Genomic DNA, 23,218 nt, shown 5'->3' with positions numbered 1-23,218 from the left:
CTCATTTCAGGCTCTCCATTTGGCAGCCTGGCTTATTGTATGAATCAGTCTACTACTTCCCTTTCCCAGCAGGTGGTTGACTTCGTGAGGCCAGGAGGCCTAGCACTAGAAGTCCTACACTGGCAAATGGGAAAGTTTCTCTCATTGGATGCAAGCTAAAGGGGAATCTTCTCAGCTTACTCTTCCTCTGATCTTGGAATATTTGGTTGAGTTGCTTCAAAGTGGACTTTTCTATCAAGATTCATGCTTCAGCTATTTCTGCTTACAGTTCTTTCGAGCAGCCCGTTTTCTCTCATCCCCTGATGAAAATGTTTCTCGGAGGTGCTAGCAACTTAAAACTCCCAGTAGGGCCCTTACTCTAGCCTGGGACCTTAATTTTGTGTTGGAAAAGCTCACTCTTGCTCCTTTTGGGCCAGCTGCCACCGCAAACTTAGTTTTTCTCTTGGAAAACTGCATTCCTCTTGGCTATATCTTCAGAAAGGAGAACTTCAGAACTACAGGCTTTGATGGCTGTGGAGCCTTTTCTCATCTTCCATGCCGATCAGGTTTTCCTAAGGACTAATCCTTCTTTTATGCCGAAGGTGGTTTCTAGCTTGACTCTTAACCAGTCCATTCACCTTCTTTCCTAGCCCTCAAAATAGAGGGGAAAGGATCCTGCATTCTCTTGGTGTACACCGACAGCTCAGGTTTTACCAGGATAAGACTAACTACCTTCGGAAATCATCTCGGCTATTTGTTAGTTTTGTTCCTGGAGCTCAGGGCAAGCTATTTCTAAGCAAACCATTTCTAAATGGATTGCACATTATATTTCTTTCTATTATTCCTTTCATGGCAAGGTTCCTCCTTGGGGTGTGAGGACCCACTCCACAAGAGCAGCCTCTACTTCTGCAGCCTTTTGAAGGGGTGTCCCTACTAAAGATATTTTAGAGGCTGCCACATGGTCTTCTGTACATACTTTCACAAAGCACTATAATTTGCCTTTGTTTTCTAGATCTAGGGCAGGGTTTGTCACTGCTGTTCTGCAAGGCATCCTCTCCAATCCATGATTGCTTTATCTCCTCCCTCTTCTCTGGGCTTTGGTAATCAACCCATAAGTAAGAACTGCAATAGTGAAACACTGAACATAATACAGTTGTGTACACTTACTATAAATGTAGATGTTAGTGTATTCACTGCTGCAGTCCTGGTTTCCCTCCCTCCTTCCCCTTGTTTTGTTTTTCCTCTGCTCTCCTTTCCTAAGGTGCAGACTTTATTTGGTTTGTTTTACCAAGGATTATTTATTTTTCTCTTAGGCCTTGTGTTTTTTGGGGCTCCTGACATTTGTGGCAAGAAAGACTGAAGAAGTGACATAGGCTGCCTCTTTTTGTATTAGGGACACTGACATCCAATGCAACTGATGGCAGCCGATGTCATATCCCTTTACCTTTGGTACTCTGGCCGATCAAGGGCTACAGGGGGCCGAATAACCCATAAGTAAGGACTGTAACAGTGAATACACTCAAACATCTACATTTTTGTTAAGTGTACACAACTGTACTTTTCTTTTCCGTGGACAAAAATGTTTCTTTATGCTTTTCCACTCTTTCCATTAATATCCAAGGTGATTCAGAAGATATCTCCCAAGGTCACTGGGGTGACTTCTGGCCCAGGCAATATCAGTTCTGTCACTGGGGTGACTTCTGGCCCAGGCAATATCAGTTCTTCCTTTTGGATCTGGCCCAGGGTAGTTACCACAGACTGGGAATACTCACAGGACAAGTGATGCATCCCAGCCCCAAAACTGTAACTAGCTGCCTGACTTTTTATAATCCTAATACTTTTTAGGCACATATTTTCTGAGGATATGCAGCAGATATTAAAGGAGGCAACAAAACTATGCATTAGTAAATGGAAAAGATTTTCTAATTGGTGCTAAGAAAAGAACCAGCACCCTTTCAGGACTAGTGTTCCTGTGTGTGTGTGTGTTCTTTGGCCAGTTTTACTTCTCCACCTGTCCTACTCCTCCATCTAGTTAATTTGTCATCCATTTCTGCATGTTTGCACTTGGATACCTCTGTGTGCTTTTTCCCTATGAAAATGGTTTTGGAAGGGGTGTTTCATACAAAGCCTCCTAGAACATAGGTGGTTCCTCCTTGATCTTAATTTCGTGTTGCAAAAACACACTTACTCCATTTGAACCAGCTCTTCAAGCAGGCTTAGGTTCTTAACATGAGAAACTTGTTACTGATTGGTTTGACCTCTGCAAGAAGATTATCTGAGTTGCAAGCTTTTATGATGTGGTCGGCCTTGTCTCATTCCCCACAAAGATGGGGTTTCCTTGAGAACTAATGCATGTAAACTCAAATAGCAGTTTAAGCCAAGCAGTCAATCTACTTGTCTTCTTTTCAGAACCTAAAAACAAGGGAAAGATGATTATCCTATACCTTGGCTGTCTAGAGACCACTCTGGAACTATGTTAACAGAAAAAATATCTTTTTTAGATTAGGTGTTCATTTCTTGTGAAGGTTTAAAACAAAAGTCAACCTGTGTCAAAGCAGACTATTTCCAAGTGGCCGGTAAAACAAAATGGAATGAGGCAGCCACCCACAACAAGGTGGGTCCAGGGCTCATTCTGCTAGGGCCTTGGCTTCATTTTTGGTTTTTGGAAAGGATTATATTCTGGAAGTATTCTAGAAGTAGCAACTTGATCCTCTGTTCGTACTTTTACAAAGCACTATAAACTAGATACTTTTTCCAGGTCTAGGACGGGCTTTGCTGAGACCATTGTACAGGAGCTCCTCCCAATCAGTCTAAGCTATTGTTATCTACCCATATAGTTAAGACTACTGCAGTGGTGATCTTAATGAAGAACAAAGTACAGTCGTGTGAGTAAACCGACTATAACAGTAGATATTCAAAAGATCATTGCTGCAGTAGCTACTACATGCTAGAAGCTACTTAAACACAGTAAGAAAAACTAGGCCAAAACACACGAGGACTATATTTTAAAGATTAATCATCACGCAAGGGAAGTGGAGCTTTAAGGAAGCTATAAAAGCTAACTACCTAACTCTCTAATTTATCTAAAAAGTTTAGCAAAAAATTATTTAAAGCAACTGCTAAATATAAAAGTTTTCAAGTAGTACTGGCCAGAGCTTGCAATGGAACCTCCAGATGCCGCGGCAAACTAGATCGGAGGTAATTCACAGTGCATCATGGAGTAATGGCTTTGCAACGAGCTACTGGAAGACCTCGAGCTTTGCATACGGCTGTACCGGAGCCGATGGATCGGCTCCAAACCCAACAGTCAAGAATGAAGGTGAGATGAACAACTCACATGGAACGTTATTGTGAGTACGTAACTTTTTATTCTGTCTTCTGTTAAGCAGTCTTTTTATAAATTACCCCTGCAGTTTGGAATTTGTCCTCTCTGAGACATTGCACTTTGTTGCTTTTTAGCGATTTCTTTTTGGCACTCTTATGTGCTCTTCCTGTTGCAAATGCTTTGCTATTAAACCCTGTTAACATCTTCTCTTCCAACTGATACAGTGACATTTAGCAGAGAGCAATAACATTTTGTTGGCCTGATACTAGGCCTTGGACTGAATAAAGTTTCCATATCTTTATTTTATACGTATGAGGAGCCTTACTATTTTCCTTGAACAATAGTTATTTGTACCCTGGAGTCATATGGTGTCTTAAAGTTTGTAAGCCTTTATTATACTGCAGCAATATAGCAGCTTCAGATAGCGGAGTGTTTTATGTGCAAGGCAAACTTAGAATAAGTAAAGCAATCCGAATGCAAGAAGTGATATTCTCTGAATTTCATCAGGAATTCTGTGGAATGTTGCATTATAGTGTTTAAATATGTATCTTTTAAGGATATAGCCTAGTGTTTGTACCTTCAGAAATAGCTTGCATATCTAGTGTGAGAAGCTGTTTGGCTGGGAAGTCATATCTGACCTATTTTAGCTTTGTTTGTTTTTCATGCAGACCTATTGATTTTGCTAGTCTGTGGTGTAGGTGTCTTTGCTTTGTAGACCCCCCCCGAACTTGAATTGGTATAGGTTATTTAATTGTTCTGAACATATCTAGCTTATGCTTTTGGGCGATGGGAATTGTGTTTGAGAAAGAATGACACCGAGTACTTGCTTTTTCAAGTGTGTCAGATGTGCTGCCCCTCCATCCGTGATGTTTGTAGAGTTTTAGCTGTAGTCTAATTTTTTGCTTGTGTATTTGACTTTCATAGAACCTCATTTTTTCCCTATGCCTTTGGCAGCAGAGTACTGAGGCTGAAGACCGTACTAACTTTGTGCTGAACCTTTTGACGTTTCTTTTTAATATGACATCATAGAATGTTATAAATACATTTATGAGTGGAGATATTTTGGAATATATGATATGTGATCCTATCTCGCCTACATTCAATACTGATGGGCTCGGAGCTGATCCCTCTGCTCCGACTCGGCACGCTATGCTATAGAGCGAGGCCTCTTATTGGCTGAGCTATTTCTTATCCCAGGATGCACCACCACTTATCCCCCAGATCTCGTTTGCCGCTTACAAGCTAGGACGTGGTCTCAAACTTGGCTGGGCTAAGTACTGTTTTATTCAGACTTTTCCTGTCAGGAAATTTGCTAATTTGAACCTAAAAGCTGTTTTAACAGCTATTGTTGTTGTACTAGTGTGTTTGAAAAGATTTGTTGAGAAAATTGTATTTTTTCGTTAAGGGAAGGTTTCCCGTTTAAGTTAGAGGGGCCTTCCCCTATTACTGTTAATATCTAGCGTTTTTTTTGTGTTTCCAGAGGTCAAGTACCTGCTTAAGGTTAGAGGGTCTTGACCCTCATTTGCTGTGTTTGTGCTTCTAGTTGGTGACTTACTTAGTTTCTCTTCTGTATATTAAAATCTTGTTTCTTAGGGTTTGTCAGCATGTCTAAGGAACATAGACCCTCTGGGTTTAAAAAGTGCGCGAGGTGTGGTTATAAAATGTCCATAACGGACTACCACTCCTCGTGCGTTTATTGTTTAGGCGCCAAGCACCTACAAGAGTCCTGTAGCGTGTGTCACGCCTTTTCTTCGAGAGTCCTCCAGGAGAGGAAGAATAAATTAATTTTAAAAGGTCTGATTAAGCCATCCTTCGAGGAGGCTTTATCTTCCTCTTCCTCTCCTACGGAAAAGAAAAAAGCGTCGGCTCCGACCAGTCTGTCGGAACCGACTGCCAAGAAACCTAGGCAGGCTTCTCCATCGGCTCCACAGACTTTGGAGCCGAGGGCGGAACGGTCTGCCTCTATGCCTCCAGTCTCGACCCCTCTGGTTTCGGAGCCGAGGACTGGGGCATCGAGAGGCGGGTCACCTTCATTGGCTCCACTGATTTTGGAGCAGATGAGGGTTGCCAGCTCAGACTTCCCCTTCGGCGCCGAAGTCCTCATCGGCACCGAGGGAAATTGTTTTGAGATCTCCCTCGGAACCGATAGTAATCGAATCCATTCTGAGCCGGTCCCCTAGTCCTATGGAGCCGATGGAGAAATCGGTTCGGACCCGATCGGTGTCTTCTAGATCCTCCAAGATGTCTGATTCGGACATCGACAGGGTGCTCCTAAGACTTTTCCAGTCTCCGGTGTTTCAAAAGTTAGTTTTGGCTCCAGCCCATTCAGCTTCGGAGCCGATAGTCCACCCTGCTACTATGGTTCCTCCTCCAACAGCCTCGGCACCGTTGGAGCCGGTGCTGGTGGAACCGATGGAGGTTTTTGGGTCGGGCCTGACCCTTACTCCAACTCCGGCTCTTGAGTCGGAGTTCGGTACGCGGACTTCTTCTGTCGGCCCCGGGGGGGGGACGCTTCGGGACTGATGTTTTCGGTCCCAAGCCTTCCTCTCGGTGCGTCTGCTGCGGGAGTGCCGTCTACCGTTGTGGCCACTGAGGTGGGACCTTCCCAGGATTCTGGTGGTCCCGCCTTCAGGGCTATGAGGAGTGCATTAGCCAAATCTTCTTTGGCTACCTCCACGGTCTCCCCAGCTCCTTCCCTGCATACTGAGACTGGGTCTTTGGCAGTCCCCCTGTCCTTAGCGGAGCCCCGGGGCCTGAGGTTACCCCCACTGGGGCCCCCCCCCTTGGAGGTCCCTCTGAAGCTTCTTCGGAGGAACCCCACAGGAAAAGATCGTGCAAGAGGAAGCACGTTGACTCCCCTGATGAGTCTCTTACATCAGACACTGATCTCGATGATGCAGAGGGGTCCCCCAAGTCGTCCTCAGATGATGTCTCCTTTGCAGACATCCTGGAAGCCCTTAAACAATGAGGCGGCTGGCAATCCAAACCCCCTTCTGCTGATGAGTCGGTGTTCCTTAAGGCCTTCGGGGCTCAGCCCTCCGCCTCCTGGGTGTCTCCGCCCTTCGAGCTCTTGGATTTGATCTGTCGAAGGGCGTGGGAACACCCAGACTCTGTGGAACCGGTGCCTGCTCGTCCTAATAAGTTCCTTTCAGCACCCCCGGAAAAAGAGTTTCTGACGAAAGGTGTGGCTGTAGATGCTTTGGTGGTGGCATCTGCTACCCAGCAAGATGTAGCAGAGGCTTCGACGTCCGTCCATCCTCCTAATAAGGAGTCTAGGAGCATGGATCGGTACGGTAAGCTCACCCTAAGTTCAGCGGCCTTTACATTAAGGTCCTTGAACTATCTCACGCACTTTACCAGATTTCAGAGGGATCTGATTAAAGAACTTTCCGATACCCTCTTGGGTAACCTGCCTGAGGAGCTGTCCCAGACGGTTGGCTCTCAGCTGGCTACACTGTCGTCCATATCAAACTCGTCCATGAGACTCATTTCTTATGCGGCCGAAGGGGCGAGTAGAGCGGTGGGTACAGGCATTGCTCTACGGAGACAAGCCTGGCTCCGCCTGTGTCATTTTGCAGAGGCCTTTAAGTCTTCCTTTGCCGACGCCCCCTTTGATTGGTCCTCCTTGTTTGGACCCAAGGTAAAGGACACACTGACCCGCTGCGAGCAAGAAGGTAAGACTTTGACTGCAGTAGGGGCACGATTTTCCACTCCCTTTCGGCCTTACCCCAAGGCTAAAAGAGGAGGGAAAATGTGGTTCCGTAGATCTCAGAAGTCTTACCCCTCACAGCAGGACGATCCCCCTTCCAGAGGCAGGGGAGGGGGAAATTCTTCTGGAAGACGCCGTCCCAGAGGCGGCAGAGGCCCTCGTAACACTGGAGACCGCGAGTCCTTTCGTGGCTCTTCAGCCTTTCACAGTCCCTGAGGGATTGCCCGACTGTGCAGCTCCGGAGCCAGTCGGGGTCGTTTGAGGCACCTAAAAGCCTGGGAAGGTATCACTCAGGACCGATGGGTGCTTGAATTATCGCCGGAGGTTACACCATCCCTTTCTCTCACTCTCCACCTCAGTCCAAAAATCCCGGACCCGCCACCCAGTCAACGGAAACTGCAGCCTCAGAAGTTTCAAAGCTGCTGCAAAAGGAGTCATCCAACCGGTCCCGAGACCAGATCGGATTAGGGACTTACTCAAGATTCTTTTGGTGCCAAAAAGACCGGGGACTTGAGGCCCATTTTGGATCTCAGCATTCTAAACCGTTCAGTCAAAAGTCCAAGTTCGAATGGTCACCCTACAAACCATTCTCCCATTGCTGGAGAAAGGTGTTTGGATGTGCTCCATAGATCTCAAGGACGCTTATTACCATATCATGGTACATCAAGTGTCCAGGAGACATCTGCGCTTCAGCCTAGGAGGCAGTCATTTTCAGTTCCGCGCGCTGCCCTTTGGTCTCACCACAGCTCCCAGGGTGTTCACCAAATGTTTGGCGGTCGTGACTGCTCACCTGAGAAGTCTAGGATTCCAGGTGTTTCCGTATCTAGACTGGCTCCTAACTGCCTCCTCCAAGCATCTACTATTGCGGAGCCTACAAGCCACGATATCACTGGGCAATTCCCTTGAAATCACCTTCAATTGGCCAAAGTCTGTGTTGCTGCCATCTCAACGCATAAGATTCATCGGAGTAGAGAGACTCAAACCGAATGCGGGTCTATCTACCTACAGACAGGATACAAACTATACAGGCTCAAGTTCGAGCCTTACTTCCCAGATCCAAAGCCCCAGCCAGAATGGTCCTGCAGCTATTGGGATCCATGTCCGCCACGGTTCTTCTAATTCCCCTAGCAAGGTTGCACATGAGAATTCTCCAGTGGCTTCTTTCAGCTCAGTGGTCCTTTCAGGAACTCCCTCTCCGTCACCTCCTATGGATCACGGAAACCTGCAAACGGGACCTTCGCTGGTGGCTGGTGCCCTCCAATTTGGATCAGGGACGACCCTTTGTTCCACCTCCTCCTGTGGCCACTTTGACCACGGACGCCTCCCAGATGGGGTGGGGGGGCATTCCCTGGGCAGGTCAGTCCAAGGCAAATGGCATCCAGAAGAGACCCTACTTCATATCAACATCCTAGAAATGAGGGCGGTACTTCTGTCCCTTCAAGCCCTTCACGATTACCTCCCTCAGAGCGTAATAGCCGTTCACTCCGACAACATGTCAGTGGTCTGGTACCTGAACAAACAGGGAGGGACCAAATCCTATCCCCTTTGCAGAGAGGCCATGTGAGTTTGGGAATGGGCAGTGTCGAGCAAACGCTTTCTAGTGGCAACTCATATCCCGGGCAAGTCCAATGTGATAGCCGACAGACTGAGCAGAACTATCCTCTCTCCACACGAATGGTCTCTGAACATTACAGTTGCAAATCAGATTTTCAGCAAATGGGGAGTTCCGTGTTGCGACCTCTTCGCGACTCCACTGAATGCGAAGTGCAAAAAGTTCTTCTCCCTTACCCCGGCTCCGGGGAAGAGCCCTATGGATGCACTAGCCCGTCCGTGGCCCACCGGCTTGCTTTATGCCTTTCCCCCAGTTCCTCTCCTTCCCAGGGTGATCCAAAAGGCATCTCTCTTGGGGAGCAAAATGATCTTAGTTGCTCCTTACTGGCCTCGTCAAGTATGGTTCCCCTATCTTCAGAAATATGCTCTGGAAGGTCCATGGTTCCTGGATCAGATCCCAGACCTATTGGTTCATCAGTCGGGACTATTCCACCAGTCCCTACACACCTTAAAATTGACGGCTTGGCTCCTCCTCTTCCGACTATAGTCAGGAGTCATACCTTGTATCCGGAAGTTGTACACATTTTATCTTCGGCCCACAAGTCTGCTACAAAGAAATTGTATTCTAGCAAATGGAAAAGATTTGCTATTTGGGTTCAACTCCGGGGTCTGGATCCCATCACTATTCCTGTATCAGAAGTACTGAAATTTCTAACTTCTCTTCTCAATCAAGGCTCTTCAGTCTCTACCATCAAGGTTCAATTGGCAGCTATTTCCAATTTTCACGAATCTATAAACCCACCTTTAATGAGCAACAGATTGTGTAAGACCTTCTTGAAAGGTGCTGCGCTTTTAAGACCTCCGATTTCTCATCCTGCTCCTCCATGGGATCTCTATGTGGTGTTACGCGCCTTAACTTCCTCCCCCTTCGAACCGGGAGCGACATGTGATTTAAAATTTCTATCGTGGAAAAATGGCGATTACTTCTGCCAGAAGGGTTTCAGAGCTTCAAGCTTTGTCTGTAAAACCTCCGTACTTGGTTTTTCACAGGCAGAGTATCTCTCAGGCCAAATCCATCCTTTGTCCCTAAAGTTTGTTCCAATTTCTGCCTACAACAGTCATTAGAACTTCCAGTCTTCTTTCTGAAGTATTCTAACAAAGCGGAATTCATATTCCACACATTAGATGTCCACAGGCAGTTGCGTTTTTATTTAGATAGGACCAAACAAACAAGGAAAACAGATCAGTTGTTTGTATCCTTTGCGGACAATAGATTGGGCAAAGCCGTCACAAAGGTCACTATTGCCAAATGGATCAGGGACTGTATTACTCAAGCTTATTCTTATTCTAATAAAGAGCTTACCACCTCCATCAAAGCTCATTCTACAAGAGCTATGGCTACTTCGATAGCTTTTCATTCTAAGCTTGCCATTAGTGACATTTGTGCTGCGGCTACATGGTCTTCCCCGCACACTTTCATTTCCCATTACAAATTGGATGTGGCATCTAGAGTACGAGCTTCATTTGGTTCCACAGTGCTCAGGAGTGTTTTCCAATGAGCCACCCAGGATTTAGGTGCTAGGGACGCTGTCCCATCAGTATTGAATGTAGGCGAGATAGGATCACATAACATCTTTTATGTACTTACCATAACTTTAGATGTTTGGGATCCATCTCGCCTACATTCCCAATAACCCACCCTCCTTCCCCCTTCCTTGGAGATCAGAAGATATCAGAAGGTCCGAATCCTGTTTCATCTTGAAACATCAGACAATGTTATATAAACAAGTTGTGCATGTGTGCATGAATGCGGACAAACAAGATCTGGGGGATTAGTGGTGGTGCATCCTGGGATAAGAAATAGCTCAGCCAATAAGAGGCCTCGCTCTATAGCATAGCGTGCCGAGTCGGAGCCGAGCGATCGGCTCCGAGCCCATCAGTATTGAATGTAGGCGAGATGGATCCCAAACATCTAAAGTTATGGTAAGTACATAACTAAAAGTTTTGTAGGTTATGCACTCTATCTTCCCAGCCCTTCTGTCATAGTAATTTCATGGTTCGCTGTTTAAACTTGCAAGTCTGATAAATGCAAATAGCGGTAATTTTTAACTGGGATATTTTAGAAGAGCCCCCCCCCCGTAACACCCTTTACACTCTGTACCTCTCTTGAGTCTGCTGTACCTTGTGAAGGAACCAAAGTAAGACAGTAAGAAGTAGTAGCTTTTAAAATTGTTGACATTTTATAAATGCGTCGACATTTTATAATTTAATTGAAATTAAGACGGGCACCAGATTTCAAGGATAGTTTGTAATTCTTAACACTGGTATTCATTTGAACGGTTGCTGGCAATTTACAGTTTCCTTTTTTTCATGATGTAAAGATCAGATTTGTCATGCCAGAGACCTTGGTAGAAGCATTAGCTTTAGAGGAGTGAAGTGCTGGGATTTTTTTTACAAATCTCTTGACGTGTCATACACATACTTGCATATGTTGTGTTTATTTTGGATTGTGGGTGCCTCTTGTACCTGTATACTGTATTCCAACATAAGTTATGTTCAGCAACCAGGCATTTAAAAAAAAAATAAAAAAACATTTCATTCGTTTGAACACTGAAGTTTCAAAGTTTCTCTTCAGCATTACTTTTTGATATAATTCTGTCATACTGCTTCAGGGTTTTTTCCCCTGCTTTTATGCTTTGTTCAAAAAGAGTGTGTTGCTGTAATGTTGGTAAAAAGAGCTGCTACATATGGTCATTAAATGCAGTTGGTGTAATTTTTCTTTGCGTTCTGCAGGAGGTTCTCCGCCTAAGCTTGTTGTTCCAGCTCCGAAAGATAAAAGTGGTGCACCACCAGTTAGAAGCATTTATGATGACCTACCAAGTCCAGGACTTGGACTCACTCCACTGAGTTCAAAGAAACAGGTAAAGATATGAGTACTGGTCACTGAAGATAATGCTTGAAGTCTTGTAGTTTAGCCTTTTTGATTGTGATGGTTTGGGAGTTCTTTTGACGCTGTTGATATGCCTAGAATGGATGACAAAATGTTTGGGGCAAACATTATCCTAGATTACAATATTTTCATATCTTTTCTTTATTTGTAAAAATTGCCCCATATCTTCGTATGAGCTTTATGTTCTGTTTAAAAAGAAAACATTGCTCCATAAAGCAAGAAACTGCCAGGCCTTTTACTGAGCATCAGAATCTTTCAGCCTTTTGTTAAAAGCCATCAGTCATTCCTTAGGAATATAGTAACAATAATTAAGCAAGTAGTCACAGAAGCTGTAAGATTCCTAGTAACATGCATCTTTAAGAAGGCGCACTTAAAATATCTTGCCACCCTTTATGAGCACTTGGGTAGTGCTCCCCTCCTAAATTGAGCAAGGTCGTACTTCATATCCTTGGTGTAATTTTGTCAACCATCCAGTCATCTTGACTTACTCTAAAGGTACACAAAGTAGTATTCTGCTTGACTGCAGTATTGGCTTATTCCATAAGCTGGGAATATGTTTAATTAGGAGCTTATCCCTCCAGTGAGACTTGTTTGTTAGGGTAGATTTAGGGTCCCAAGTATGGGTGTTTTGTAGAATCGCTGTTTATGATCTATTAAAAAAAAAAAGTGTGACTGGGTCTTTCATCATATTTATTTTTTATTTATTTATTTTACATTTGTTGACCAGGAATGTCTGACTGAGCCAAGGCCTTTTTTCAGCAGAGGCCTGGGGAGATGAGCTCCAATGCATACAAATATAACATTAAGTACTTCATATAGATTTTATACATGTAGAATACAGCTAAATCTTATACAGATAACAATTGGTTGTACATATATTAGTTAAGCAGAAAGGAGTATAAAGTACAAAAATCAGGTGTGAAGTTTTCAAGGAGGATTTGAACATTGGCAGATCCATTTCTTATTGAAATATTCCTTTAGTGTTAGCTTAAACTGTTTGGAATGTGCCTGTGTCCGAATCTCGAGGGGGAAGTTTGTTCCATTCAATAGAGGGGTGGTAGCTATATACATTTTGTCCTGCTTTAGATTTGGGCTTGTGGATTTTTAGAAGGTCTTGGGAAGAGCTTACGGAGGTTTCTTGTAGGAGCATAGTGGGAGATGATTGAGTGTAAGGCTGGACAGAACGATGGCTGATACAGGATTGAGTATGCGGTTTGGAGCTGAGAGAGGAGGAGGAGGAGCTGGGGCAGTTCGAACCAGTTTAAGTATCCTAGTGAGAGACAGTGGTGAGATCTGTAGGGTTGTTGGGTTGCAAATCTAGCTACTTTGTGATAAGTAGTCTGAAGTCTAGCGAGGAGTTAAGGTTAGTAAGAATTTGAGAGCAATATGTTAAGCAGGGAAGAAGATAGGCATGAGTGAGGGCTATCCTGGCTTCCTGAGTAAGAAATTTGTTATTTCTGTATAGTAGACAGAGTTTAAGGTGGGTTTTCCTAATACAGTTATTTATGTGGAGATCGAATTTTAGTTGGTCATAGATTGTAATAAAAAGGAGTTTTGAGCTTGATTCGGCTACAGTTGGTGTCTTATTGAGTGACTGGATAGTGAAGGAGGTTTTGATGTGGTTAGCTGTTTTAGGGAGGAAGAGTAGGAGTTTTGTTTTTTTAGGGTTTAGGATGAGTTGGTTGTTGGAGAGCTACGTTTCTACTGAGTTAACTCGTTCACTCCGGAGCAGCACTGAAAAAGCTGCCTGCTTAATTCCACCATAGGAACAACAGTGCAGCCTGAGCTCATTTTCAGAAAATCCATTTCTAATACCATACAGAAAACAAATGTTTATAACTCTTTAACTATAAGAGCTAGACTAAAAATATAAAAGCGAAAGTTGTTCATCAGACACTGACCTTTCCAACAGTGCAAATGTTGATATTTAATAATGACTTTGATATGCACTATTTGGCAAGGAATGTTGATATTGTGCATATGTTTTACCTTTTTGGAAAAGCAAAGCACAATATCCTGCTCAAAGTACCATGCAGACCCATACAATTTGAATTTAATTTGTTAGTATGAATGTCAGCTTTAAAATAATACCTTAACCATTACTGTGTGATGCTCCTTTCTTGCGATAGTCACAGAAATATGATTAATATATTTCTCATAATTGATGAAGCATAAAATCTCTTCACCTGTAACAGACAGAGCCTACATATCAGTGTAAAGGTTGTGCATCTGAATGTCAACTTCAAAATGATGCATCATTTGTGCCATCACCATGCTCCCTTGCAAAGATATGGGCATAATAATTATTGTAAATGTATAATTTTCATAATCGTACAAGATTGAACAAACTGATTTCTGTACATGTGTACAGAGCACAGACAGTTATTTTACCATGTTGTAAGGAGTCGCACTGTCTTTAAAATGAGGTATTACTTGGCACACTGATATGCTCCCTTGCAAAGTTATTTACCAAAATATGAAAAAAATCATAATTTCCATAACCTAAGTCTGAAACAAACTTTAATATCTGCACATGTGTACAACATACAGGCACCATTCTATTACCATGTTGGAACTATCAAAACTATCTTCAAATTGAGGTATTACTTAGCACATTCTTATGCTCCCTTGCAAAGTTATGTACCAAAATATGAAATAAAATCATAATTTCCATAACCTAAATCCAAAGCAAACTTTGATATCTACACGTGTGGAACATATTATAGGCACCATTCTTTTACCATGTTGGAACAGTTAATACTGTCCTCAAAATGAGGTATTATTTGGCACACTTGACATGCTCCCTTGCAAAGTTATTTAGCAAAATATGAAAAAAAATCATAATTTCCATAACCTGAGTCCTAACAAAACTGAAATCTTTTAATGTGTACAGCATTCAGAAGCAGTTGTTTTACCATGTAGACACAACACGATTGTAAATATACACTTTCTTGGTGTAGCCAACATACTGCTGAATAGGTACATGTAAAGAGAAAAAGCAAGTTAAGGACCGCCACATCACTAATGAACTCAGGACAGGCATGGGACTTCAGTGGCAGGCAAGGCATTCTCATTTGTCCGATAGCTGTGCTGGCTACCCACTCAAGACAGCTGAAACCACTGCAGTCTCATGACCTCCTTCAGTGCCAGCAGTTTGCCCTTCCTGTCATCTAAACTCTACACATGCCTGATAAAAGCAGACTAAAAAAAGAAGTATTGCAGGCTGGTCACTGACATATTAGATTGTACATCGTAGCAATCTCCTGAAACAGTTTTTCTCAGCACCCTCGCCAGCTCCTTACCACAGTTAATTGTCAAACTCAGATAAATATATTTTACACAACACATTTCATAATAGAGTTTTACTTACTATACTGGTCCTACTTGGTCATGGGTGTTTTCCATTCTTCTCACATGCTGTATGTTACCAATCTTGCATAGCTCTCCTCATGCCATTCTGGAGGTCGGTTAAGAACAACGCAATGCCCTCCTCAGTTAGGTGAACGCCATCCCTTCTGAACAGGTGAACATCTTCCGCTGTGATGTTTCATGGCAGATTGTAGATCCTCCGACCCTGTGCATCAAGCCATGCATGAACCCATTCTGTAAACGTCTGGCCTTATGAGCTGCCCGTTGACTGTTTGCTGATGTCCTTCAAGGATGCATCTGCAGTCATCACATATGGGTTGTCCTGCCTCAGGCAGCCCTTCGGTCGGCCGGATTCCAAAGTCTGGGTCTGGCGTCGGCTGATGTCGCACTTTCCCCCACGTCAGAGCGCCTGGGGTATAAAAGCATCAGCCGACGCCATCTTCCCCAGTCTTTCTTGCCGTGTGGTGCCCGAAGCAGAGGCAGTTTGCAAGTGCCGGTCGGCCAGCTCCTGTAATTCAGCTACCGAAGACTTCAAAAAGCTAAGTACACTGTTGGGGACTCTTTCTTGCCTCAGCCGATCTCCGATTTCTTGCAGGGTCAGAGCATTATCAATTCTCAGCATTGCCCTTTGGCTTATCTACTGCGCCCAGAGTATTCAAGAAATGCCTGGCATCAGTAATGGCATACTGCAGACTTCAGGGGATTCAAATATACCCATATCTGGACGACTGTCATATACAAGCGGACAGCCAACAAACTTTGGTAAAACACTTGAATTATGCCATCCACCTACTTCAGGCCTTGGGATATACAGTCAACATTCACAAATCAAGACTTGTTCCATCCCAAAGAATAACTTTTCTGGGTGCAAATCTAGATACAACCACCCAAATGGCCTTTCTCACAGAAGAAAAACAAAGTCAACTACCAGATTACTTCAAAAATCTGACAAGACAAACCCAGCTGACTGCAAGGAAAATCCTGCAGGCCCTGGGTTACATGGCTTTTTGCATCCTTCTGATTCCGCAAGCAAGACTACATATGAGGAAACTACAATGGTACCTAAGGAGTTTATGGACTCTGCACAGTCACAGCCTGGAAACTTTGATACCACTCATTCCATGCCTTCAAAAGGAATTTCTGTGGTGGGTTCAAGCAAGCCAGTCAAACAGGGGTCTGCCTTTCAGCAAACCAATAGCCAGCCAAACCATTACAACAGACGCTTCAGACCACGAATGGGGAGCGCACTTGGAGGGCGGATGCATTCAAGGTCTATGGTCGCAAAAAGAGCTACGCATGCACATAAACCAAAAGGAAATGCTGGCAGTGATGCATGCAGTCGAAGCCTTCAAACCCTTTCTGCATCAAGGCCATCTGCTAATGACAGACAACACCACGGTTATGTGGTACATAAACAAGCAAGGAGGCACCCATTCCTATCCTCTTTGCAGGCTGGCAATGAATCTATGGGAACTTTCCTTGAAGCTCAATATACAGCTACAATCCCAGTTTGTGCCAGGGAAAGACAATATACTGGCGGACAGCTTAAGCAGAAATATCATGGATGCACACGAATGGATGCTGCACCTGGACATCTTTCTACAGCTAACACAATCATGGGGGAGGCCGGACATAGATCTTTTTGCCTCCCCCCACAATCATCAACTGAAGAAATTCTGCTCAAGGACATACCACCCACAAGCATGGAAAGTGGACGCCCTCTCTTTCAGCTGGAGAACTCTAACAGTGTATGCATTTCCACCTCTCCCATTAATGACCAAGGTTTTACTGAAGATCAGGACAGAGCAACCAAAAGTGATTCTGATAGCTCCGAACTGGCCAAGACAGCACTGGTACCCACTGTTAAAGAGCATGTCATGCACAAAACTATGGCCACTTCTACTGACACAGCACAACTACAAAACTCTGCATTCCAACCTGAAAACTTTGCAACTAACAGCCTGGAAAATACCTTGACTCCTCCTCAGGATAAGCTATCCCAGAGAGTGAAAGATATTATTATGGAAGCTCGCCGGCCTTCCACAAGAAAGGCATATTCAGCAAAATGGAAAAGTTTTCACCATTTGGAACACCACAAAGGGCCTAGATGCGACAGAGATTAACATGGCACATATCCTGGAATACTTGGCAGAAATGTTCCACAATGGTTTGTCCTACTCTTCCATTAAAATTCATGCTTCAGCAATTTCAGCAGAGTACAATACTGATCCACCTGTCTTCTCTCATCCTCTCCTAAGACAGTTTCTAAGAGGAATCAAAAACATCAGTCCTCCAAGGAAACCACCCCTACCTACTTGGGACCTTAACTTCGTGTTGGAAAAACTAACACTGCCTCCCTTTGAACCAGCAGCATCTGCAGAATTACAGTTCCTGTCTTGGAAGACTGCTTTCCTTCTGGCCTTAACCTCAGCAAGAAGAGTATCTGAGTTACAGGCCCTTATGGCAGTACAGCCATTTCTTATTTTTCATCAGGACAGAGTTTCATTGAGAACCAATCCTACATTTATGCCAAAGGTGGTATCCAGGGTTTCATTAAACCAAGCTATTCACTTGCCTACCTTCTTTCCGAATCCACAAAACAAAGGGGAGAAACTTCTGCACACCCTGGACATACACAGACAGTTGCGTTACTATTTGGACAGAACTAAAGGCTACAGAAAAACTGACCAGCTGTTGGTAGCATATGCTGCTGGAACACAAGGAAAAGCAATTTCCAAACAGACAATTTCAAAATGGATAGGGAATTGCATTCATTTTTGTTACTACTTTCATGGAAAAAACTGTGCCAGCTAACATTAGACCTCATTCCACGAGAGCCACAGCCACCTCCACAGCCTTCTTAAGAGGGGTGGCTACCAAGGACATTTTAGAAGCTGCTACATGGAGCTCTGTGCATACATTTGCCAAGCATTACAATTTACCTTTATATTCCAGATCCAGAGTAGGCTTTGCTACGGCAGTCCTGCAGGGCATCTTGGCTACACCATCCTTTACATAGTTCCTCCACCCCCAGATTGGCTATGGTATTCTACCCATATGTGATGACTGCAGATGCATCCTTGAAGGACATGGTACAGTTTTGTACCTACCATAAATGTAGATGTCCGATGGGTATGCATCTGCAGTCAGGTTTACCCTCCCTCCTTCCCCTCTGTGGTATTTCTTGGGTACTTATCCCTCTTGTAGCTAGCTGGGGTGATCTATTATGGTGTATTTGTTATATTACTGTGCATGTTTGGATTTTTTAAATCCAGCTCTCCAAATTTAGCCTTCCTTAGAGGGCACCTGGCATCTGGGGCAAGAAAAACTGAGGAAGATAGCGTCTGCTGATGCTTTTATACCCCAGGTGCTCTGACGTGGGGGAAAGTGCGACATCAGCCGACGCCGGACCCAGACTTTGGAATCCGGCCGACCGAAGGGCTGCCTGAGGCAGGACAACCAATATGTGATGACTGCAGATGCATACCTTTCGGACATCTACATTTATGGTAGGTACAAAACTGTACTTTTTCCATATCTGCCGAAGAATTATATCAGATCACACAAAATGACAACGTGAACACCAAGAATTCAGGTGTTCAAATGTTGCTGTGATTCGAAGCCATAGCCTTCCAAGTGGTTGACTGACATCATTCCCTCCAATGTGCAGCACAAGAATGTCGGGCTCTGGGTAGATGGGACACTTCTCTTCCAACAACTGCAGTACTCCGCTCCAATGCATAACTCTTCTTGCAATCCAGTATACCTTCACACTGAATGTGGGGAAGCTGAAGTTGTACTGGTTTTCACTTTTGGAGGCATAGCTGGCAGCTCAGTGAATGTAGAAATGGACACATACCAACACTCTCACTTGTCGTTCTCCTGTTCATGAAGCCATGTCAGTGTCAGAAGATAGACGAACCTGCACAGGAAAGACCATGCAAGCAGATTACTACTGATGTTTGACAGATCTATTGGACGAGTACATATATATGTATATCATAATGCATTACCTGGTTAGACCATTTGTGCTGGCTGCCCACTCAGACTGCTCATACCACTACTGTCTCATGACCTGCTTCAGTGTCAGCAGTCTGCCTTTTCTCTTTACGTGTGCTCATTCAGCAATGGACCTACGTGATCAAGGACGGAAGTTATTTACTAATTGCTGCACTGACCTACATACATGTACTGTGCCAGAGTGGAGGGAGAGTGGAAGGCCACATTGCATTGGAGAAAGATGTACCTAGACTCTCTTCTTTTTGCAGGGGGCCTTTCGGAGATGGACTGAAGGCATCATAGTGGCACCCATGAAACCATGCATATACTGTCAAGCAGCCCAGTGGGACTGAACTGGAGTCTCCAAGTTCCCCACTGCCATCCAGGATGATCCTAACAGTCATGGCGTCTGTGTGTGCTGCCCACTGATGCACACACCATCAGAATGTGCATTCTTACTTTACCTTGGCTGAAATACTGCATGGGTAGACGTTGACAAGGGGGCACAGAAAGGGCACATGTAAAGATAAAAAAGCAGGGTAAGACAGTTGAAGAATGGGGGGGGGGTTGCTTGCAATGACTCCAAGCAGAGAAAAACACAACCTGGCTTGTAAATTCATCAAAATGATAACGACTTCTACTTGTGTGAATAGCTGTGACAGCAGCTGAGACTTTTTTCCCAGAAAAGTGATAATGACTAACTGCTATATTGTAACTGCACATATTGCTATTGTGATAATGACCTTCCTTTCATTACTGCAAAGGTATGAATGCTGAGACACAGGTGATAATTATGGCACATAACCTGTTGAGTAGGCATTCATTATATTACATTGTGCAGCTGTTATGTAACACAGACTCATCAGTAATGAGAAGACCTGAGTCATTCAGTCAAATGGTGTAACACTTGGATATTACTGAGCCCTTCCTCCCACCTAAATTCCACACATGACAAGCCAGGATAAATTCACAAAAAATATGGTAGCTCCATGCTGCCAGTAGTCACCTAGTGATCACCTTTATCTCACTCAGGCATTATAATCACAAATAGAATAATGCAAGCAAAAGTGATGTAACCCAATGTAATTTGTAGACTGACTTTCTGTATGTCCCCAGTAACCTCTCCAGTTGTTTGCATTCTGTATGCACAGGCACCAAAATAACACAAATTGGCCCAGCAGTAAGACCATGTATGCACAAGCACTTCCCTGATACACAATGAATTATTTCCCCAAGCAACATCCTCATAATTATGTCCAGGTATACATGCACCCAAAATGAAATGTTTCCACAAACAAGCCTACAGTAACATTTCCTAGTATGTGCAACCACCAGCATGAACACTTCACCCAAGCAACCCCTTCAGTAGACTGTTGAGGTATGCACAATGACCAAAATTAAACGCTTCCCCAAACAAAACATCTATTAAACCACTAAAATGAAGACATCTTTGCTAACGGTTTAGATTTTATGGGATAAAATCAAAACTCTCTGCGTGAATCCGTACAGTGCAACTTAATATTCACCTTTGTTTATAATACTTTGTGGAAAATGAGTATGAAGAGCAAGTGCAGAAGCTTGTAACTAACACACTCTTCTAGCAGAAGTAAAGGCCACTAGATGAATCATTTTTAAAACAGATATTTTTAATTCTACCACAGCATCTGGTTCAAAAGGACAAAGACTCACTTTTCCTTCAACAATTTACAAACCTCTTGGAGAGAGAGGATTTGCAATAGGAGGTCAGACAATGAGAGTACCCCTGAGAAAGGTCTTACCAGCCTTCAGAAATGTCAATGGCAGAACTTAGAACCATGATGTAAATTAGAAATGCCAGTTAAATGCACAGAGTAACAGCTTATTCCAGAGTCCATGATCTCAGACAGGTAATATAGCAATGCTGAGACAGAAGCTGTGAATGGGGTCGAAACGTTCAGAAGCAGCTCACAAAGAAAATGCACCCTTTTACTTTTGTACATGCTTCTAGTACTAGGCCTGTGGGTAGAAGTAACTATTTGGATTACTTTGGCAGAGCACTAGAGTCCCTGGCCTCTAACTGGAGCAAATTGAAGTAATAAGAGGTACTGTAATGGTAAAGCTGCACTAGCAGTTTCATCTTAATCACCTATGTAACAAAGAATGGTATGATTTAGTCAAGCTCACAAAACTTTCCCAGATTTAGCCTCTCCCATTTATCAACAATACATGGCACATAAGGACAACTCAATCTCTGAAAGCCCACATAAAATGAGACAAAAGGCAGGGACAAAAATTAACCAACAGGTAAGATCCCAAGCAGGACTGCAAGTCATCAGACATCTAGGCAGTGGGAAATTCAGATAGATGAAGCTACTAATGCATTTTCTGAAGGTGAAATCTGAAACTCGTATGTCATTATTCAATGACTTCAGTCTGCCATGAATTGCCAGCAACACAAATACACTTTATCTCGCATTTGAACAGAATTGGCTGCCTACTTGCCTGTGTCACCTAGTGCTGGATGGACTAGGAAGGACTTCTCTCCCCCATGCCCTCCTCAGATTCATTGCCTGTGGTACCAGGGGTTATCCTCATCTCATTAATTTTTGTCACCATCTTATCCCTACCACCTTCTGCCCTTTTATACTCTTTCATACTCCCCTTTCCTCCCTTCATGCAATACAATCCAGCAGCTTTCTCAAAGCCGCATTAATTGCATATGTACAATATATAGTCTATAGCCCTAAACCATCTGAACCCTTCTCTGACCACAGTCTGTCTTTTGCAAACCCTCCAAACTAGAATTAATGTCCTTATCTGTTAATTACCCAGAATCATGCCAGTCTCTCCTTTATGGACCAAATCTTCTTTCAGAATGACTACATAAAGCAGGATTTACCATGAGAGGCCAGCAAAAATCTGCTTGTTTTTATTTATAACATTAAATCTGAATTAGACAGATTGGACTGGAAGTGCTATGAGAAATTGTACATGTCGATGATGCCTGCCGATGTTTCTTACTTGAAAATGAGTTCAGTTATAGAAAACCATGTCCTTTAGTCAATGAGATATTTTTCTCTTGCTAGAATAAAAACCTTAAAAAGCTAGCCAGAAAAAAAGATGTACCTTTAGTACCTCAAGAAGGAATAACCTAGAAGTAAAAGAAAAATAATGACAAGTACATGGAAAGCTGTACGTTATTTAGAATGGAGTTAAGGAGGCAAGTCTTGACAAGTTCAGTATGCAGTCCTTTTACAGTCATATTACAAGTTATACAAGGGAAGACATGAAAAAGCAACATTGGTTAATTCACCTCTTCATTTTTCTGTTTCACTCTGGTAGCATCAATATTGTCCATATATGAAGGTACCTCAAGGTGGTATGCATAAGCTCAGAGTTTCCAAATCTCCCGGTCAAGGACATACATTCTCAGCATGATGACCACTGCTTCACAATGCTTTCTTCTTCGCAAAATGCCACCCAATGTGTATGTGTCCCTGTCCCTAGGCTGCATTCAAACACACATACAAACTGCTTTCATGCACGCACCGTTCACTCTCTCTTCTTCAGTGCATATACTCACCCTCTCATAAATCTGTACACAGGAATACATCACATCTGCATAGCAAGTGGCTTGATGGCTGCCAACACATGGTTCGGTAAGAGAGTCACAAGATCACATACAAGAGTGGCCAAAATGCAGCTCGGGTAGACTTCCTCCTAGTAAGGAAAGAAGAAGATGGTAGTGCCCTCAACACAGCATGTGTGAGGACTGTAGAACAGATATGCAGCTGATCCTGGTACAGAAATAAGGTACATAAGGAAAGCTGGTGGTGGAATGAAGAAACCCAGGTCGTCAGCCAAAGAAAGAAAGGACTGCATGAAAAAGAAGGAAAAAGAAAAGATGGACCAGGCTAAGAAGAAATAATTGTTGGCTAACAGAGAGACTAAGAGAGGAGTTGTAATAGCAAAGAACAAGGCATTGGAGGCACTCCATGAGCTTCTGGACAGTGATTTGGTGGCTGGCACAAATAAACTATATATCGGGTTGCAAGGTAATGACAGAAAGATAAATAAGATAGACAACCATCATAAGGATTGCCAACCACAACCTGCTCACCAGTCCACAGCGCATCAAAGGCAGATGGAGAGAGCCCATTCTAAAAGACAAAAAAGAAAGAAGCTGGGCAGGAAAGAAGTGTGAAAGGATTCAATGATGTAATAAGGTAAATATATATGTTAAAGAAATAAAGCTAATTTTATTCATTTGCACATTTTTCAATACAATTTTTATCCTATTCATGTTTAAAGTTCTACCTATTTCTGCAAACAGTGGGTATAAGACAATCACATGCTC

At 43.5% G+C, this 23,218-nt stretch overlaps 1 protein-coding gene across 1 annotated transcript in view; it reads left to right on the top strand.

Moving 5' to 3' along the window:
* The window catches only part of NUP35 (nucleoporin 35), an 813,253-nt gene that overhangs the window by 112,481 nt on the left and 677,554 nt on the right, over positions 1–23,218 (top strand). Inside the window, exon 3 of the mRNA XM_044075241.1 lies at positions 11,358–11,485. Within this exon, the coding sequence (XP_043931176.1) occupies positions 11,358–11,485 (128 nt within the window). The remainder of the gene's footprint in view (positions 1–11,357; positions 11,486–23,218) is intronic.

The sequence above is a fragment of the Protopterus annectens genome, chromosome 6.part0 (genome assembly GCF_019279795.1).
Source record: "Protopterus annectens isolate FY-2018-M chromosome 6.part0, PAN1.0, whole genome shotgun sequence".
Taxonomy (NCBI): domain Eukaryota; kingdom Metazoa; phylum Chordata; order Ceratodontiformes; family Protopteridae; genus Protopterus; species Protopterus annectens.
This window is presented reverse-complemented; position numbering and strand designations above follow the sequence as displayed.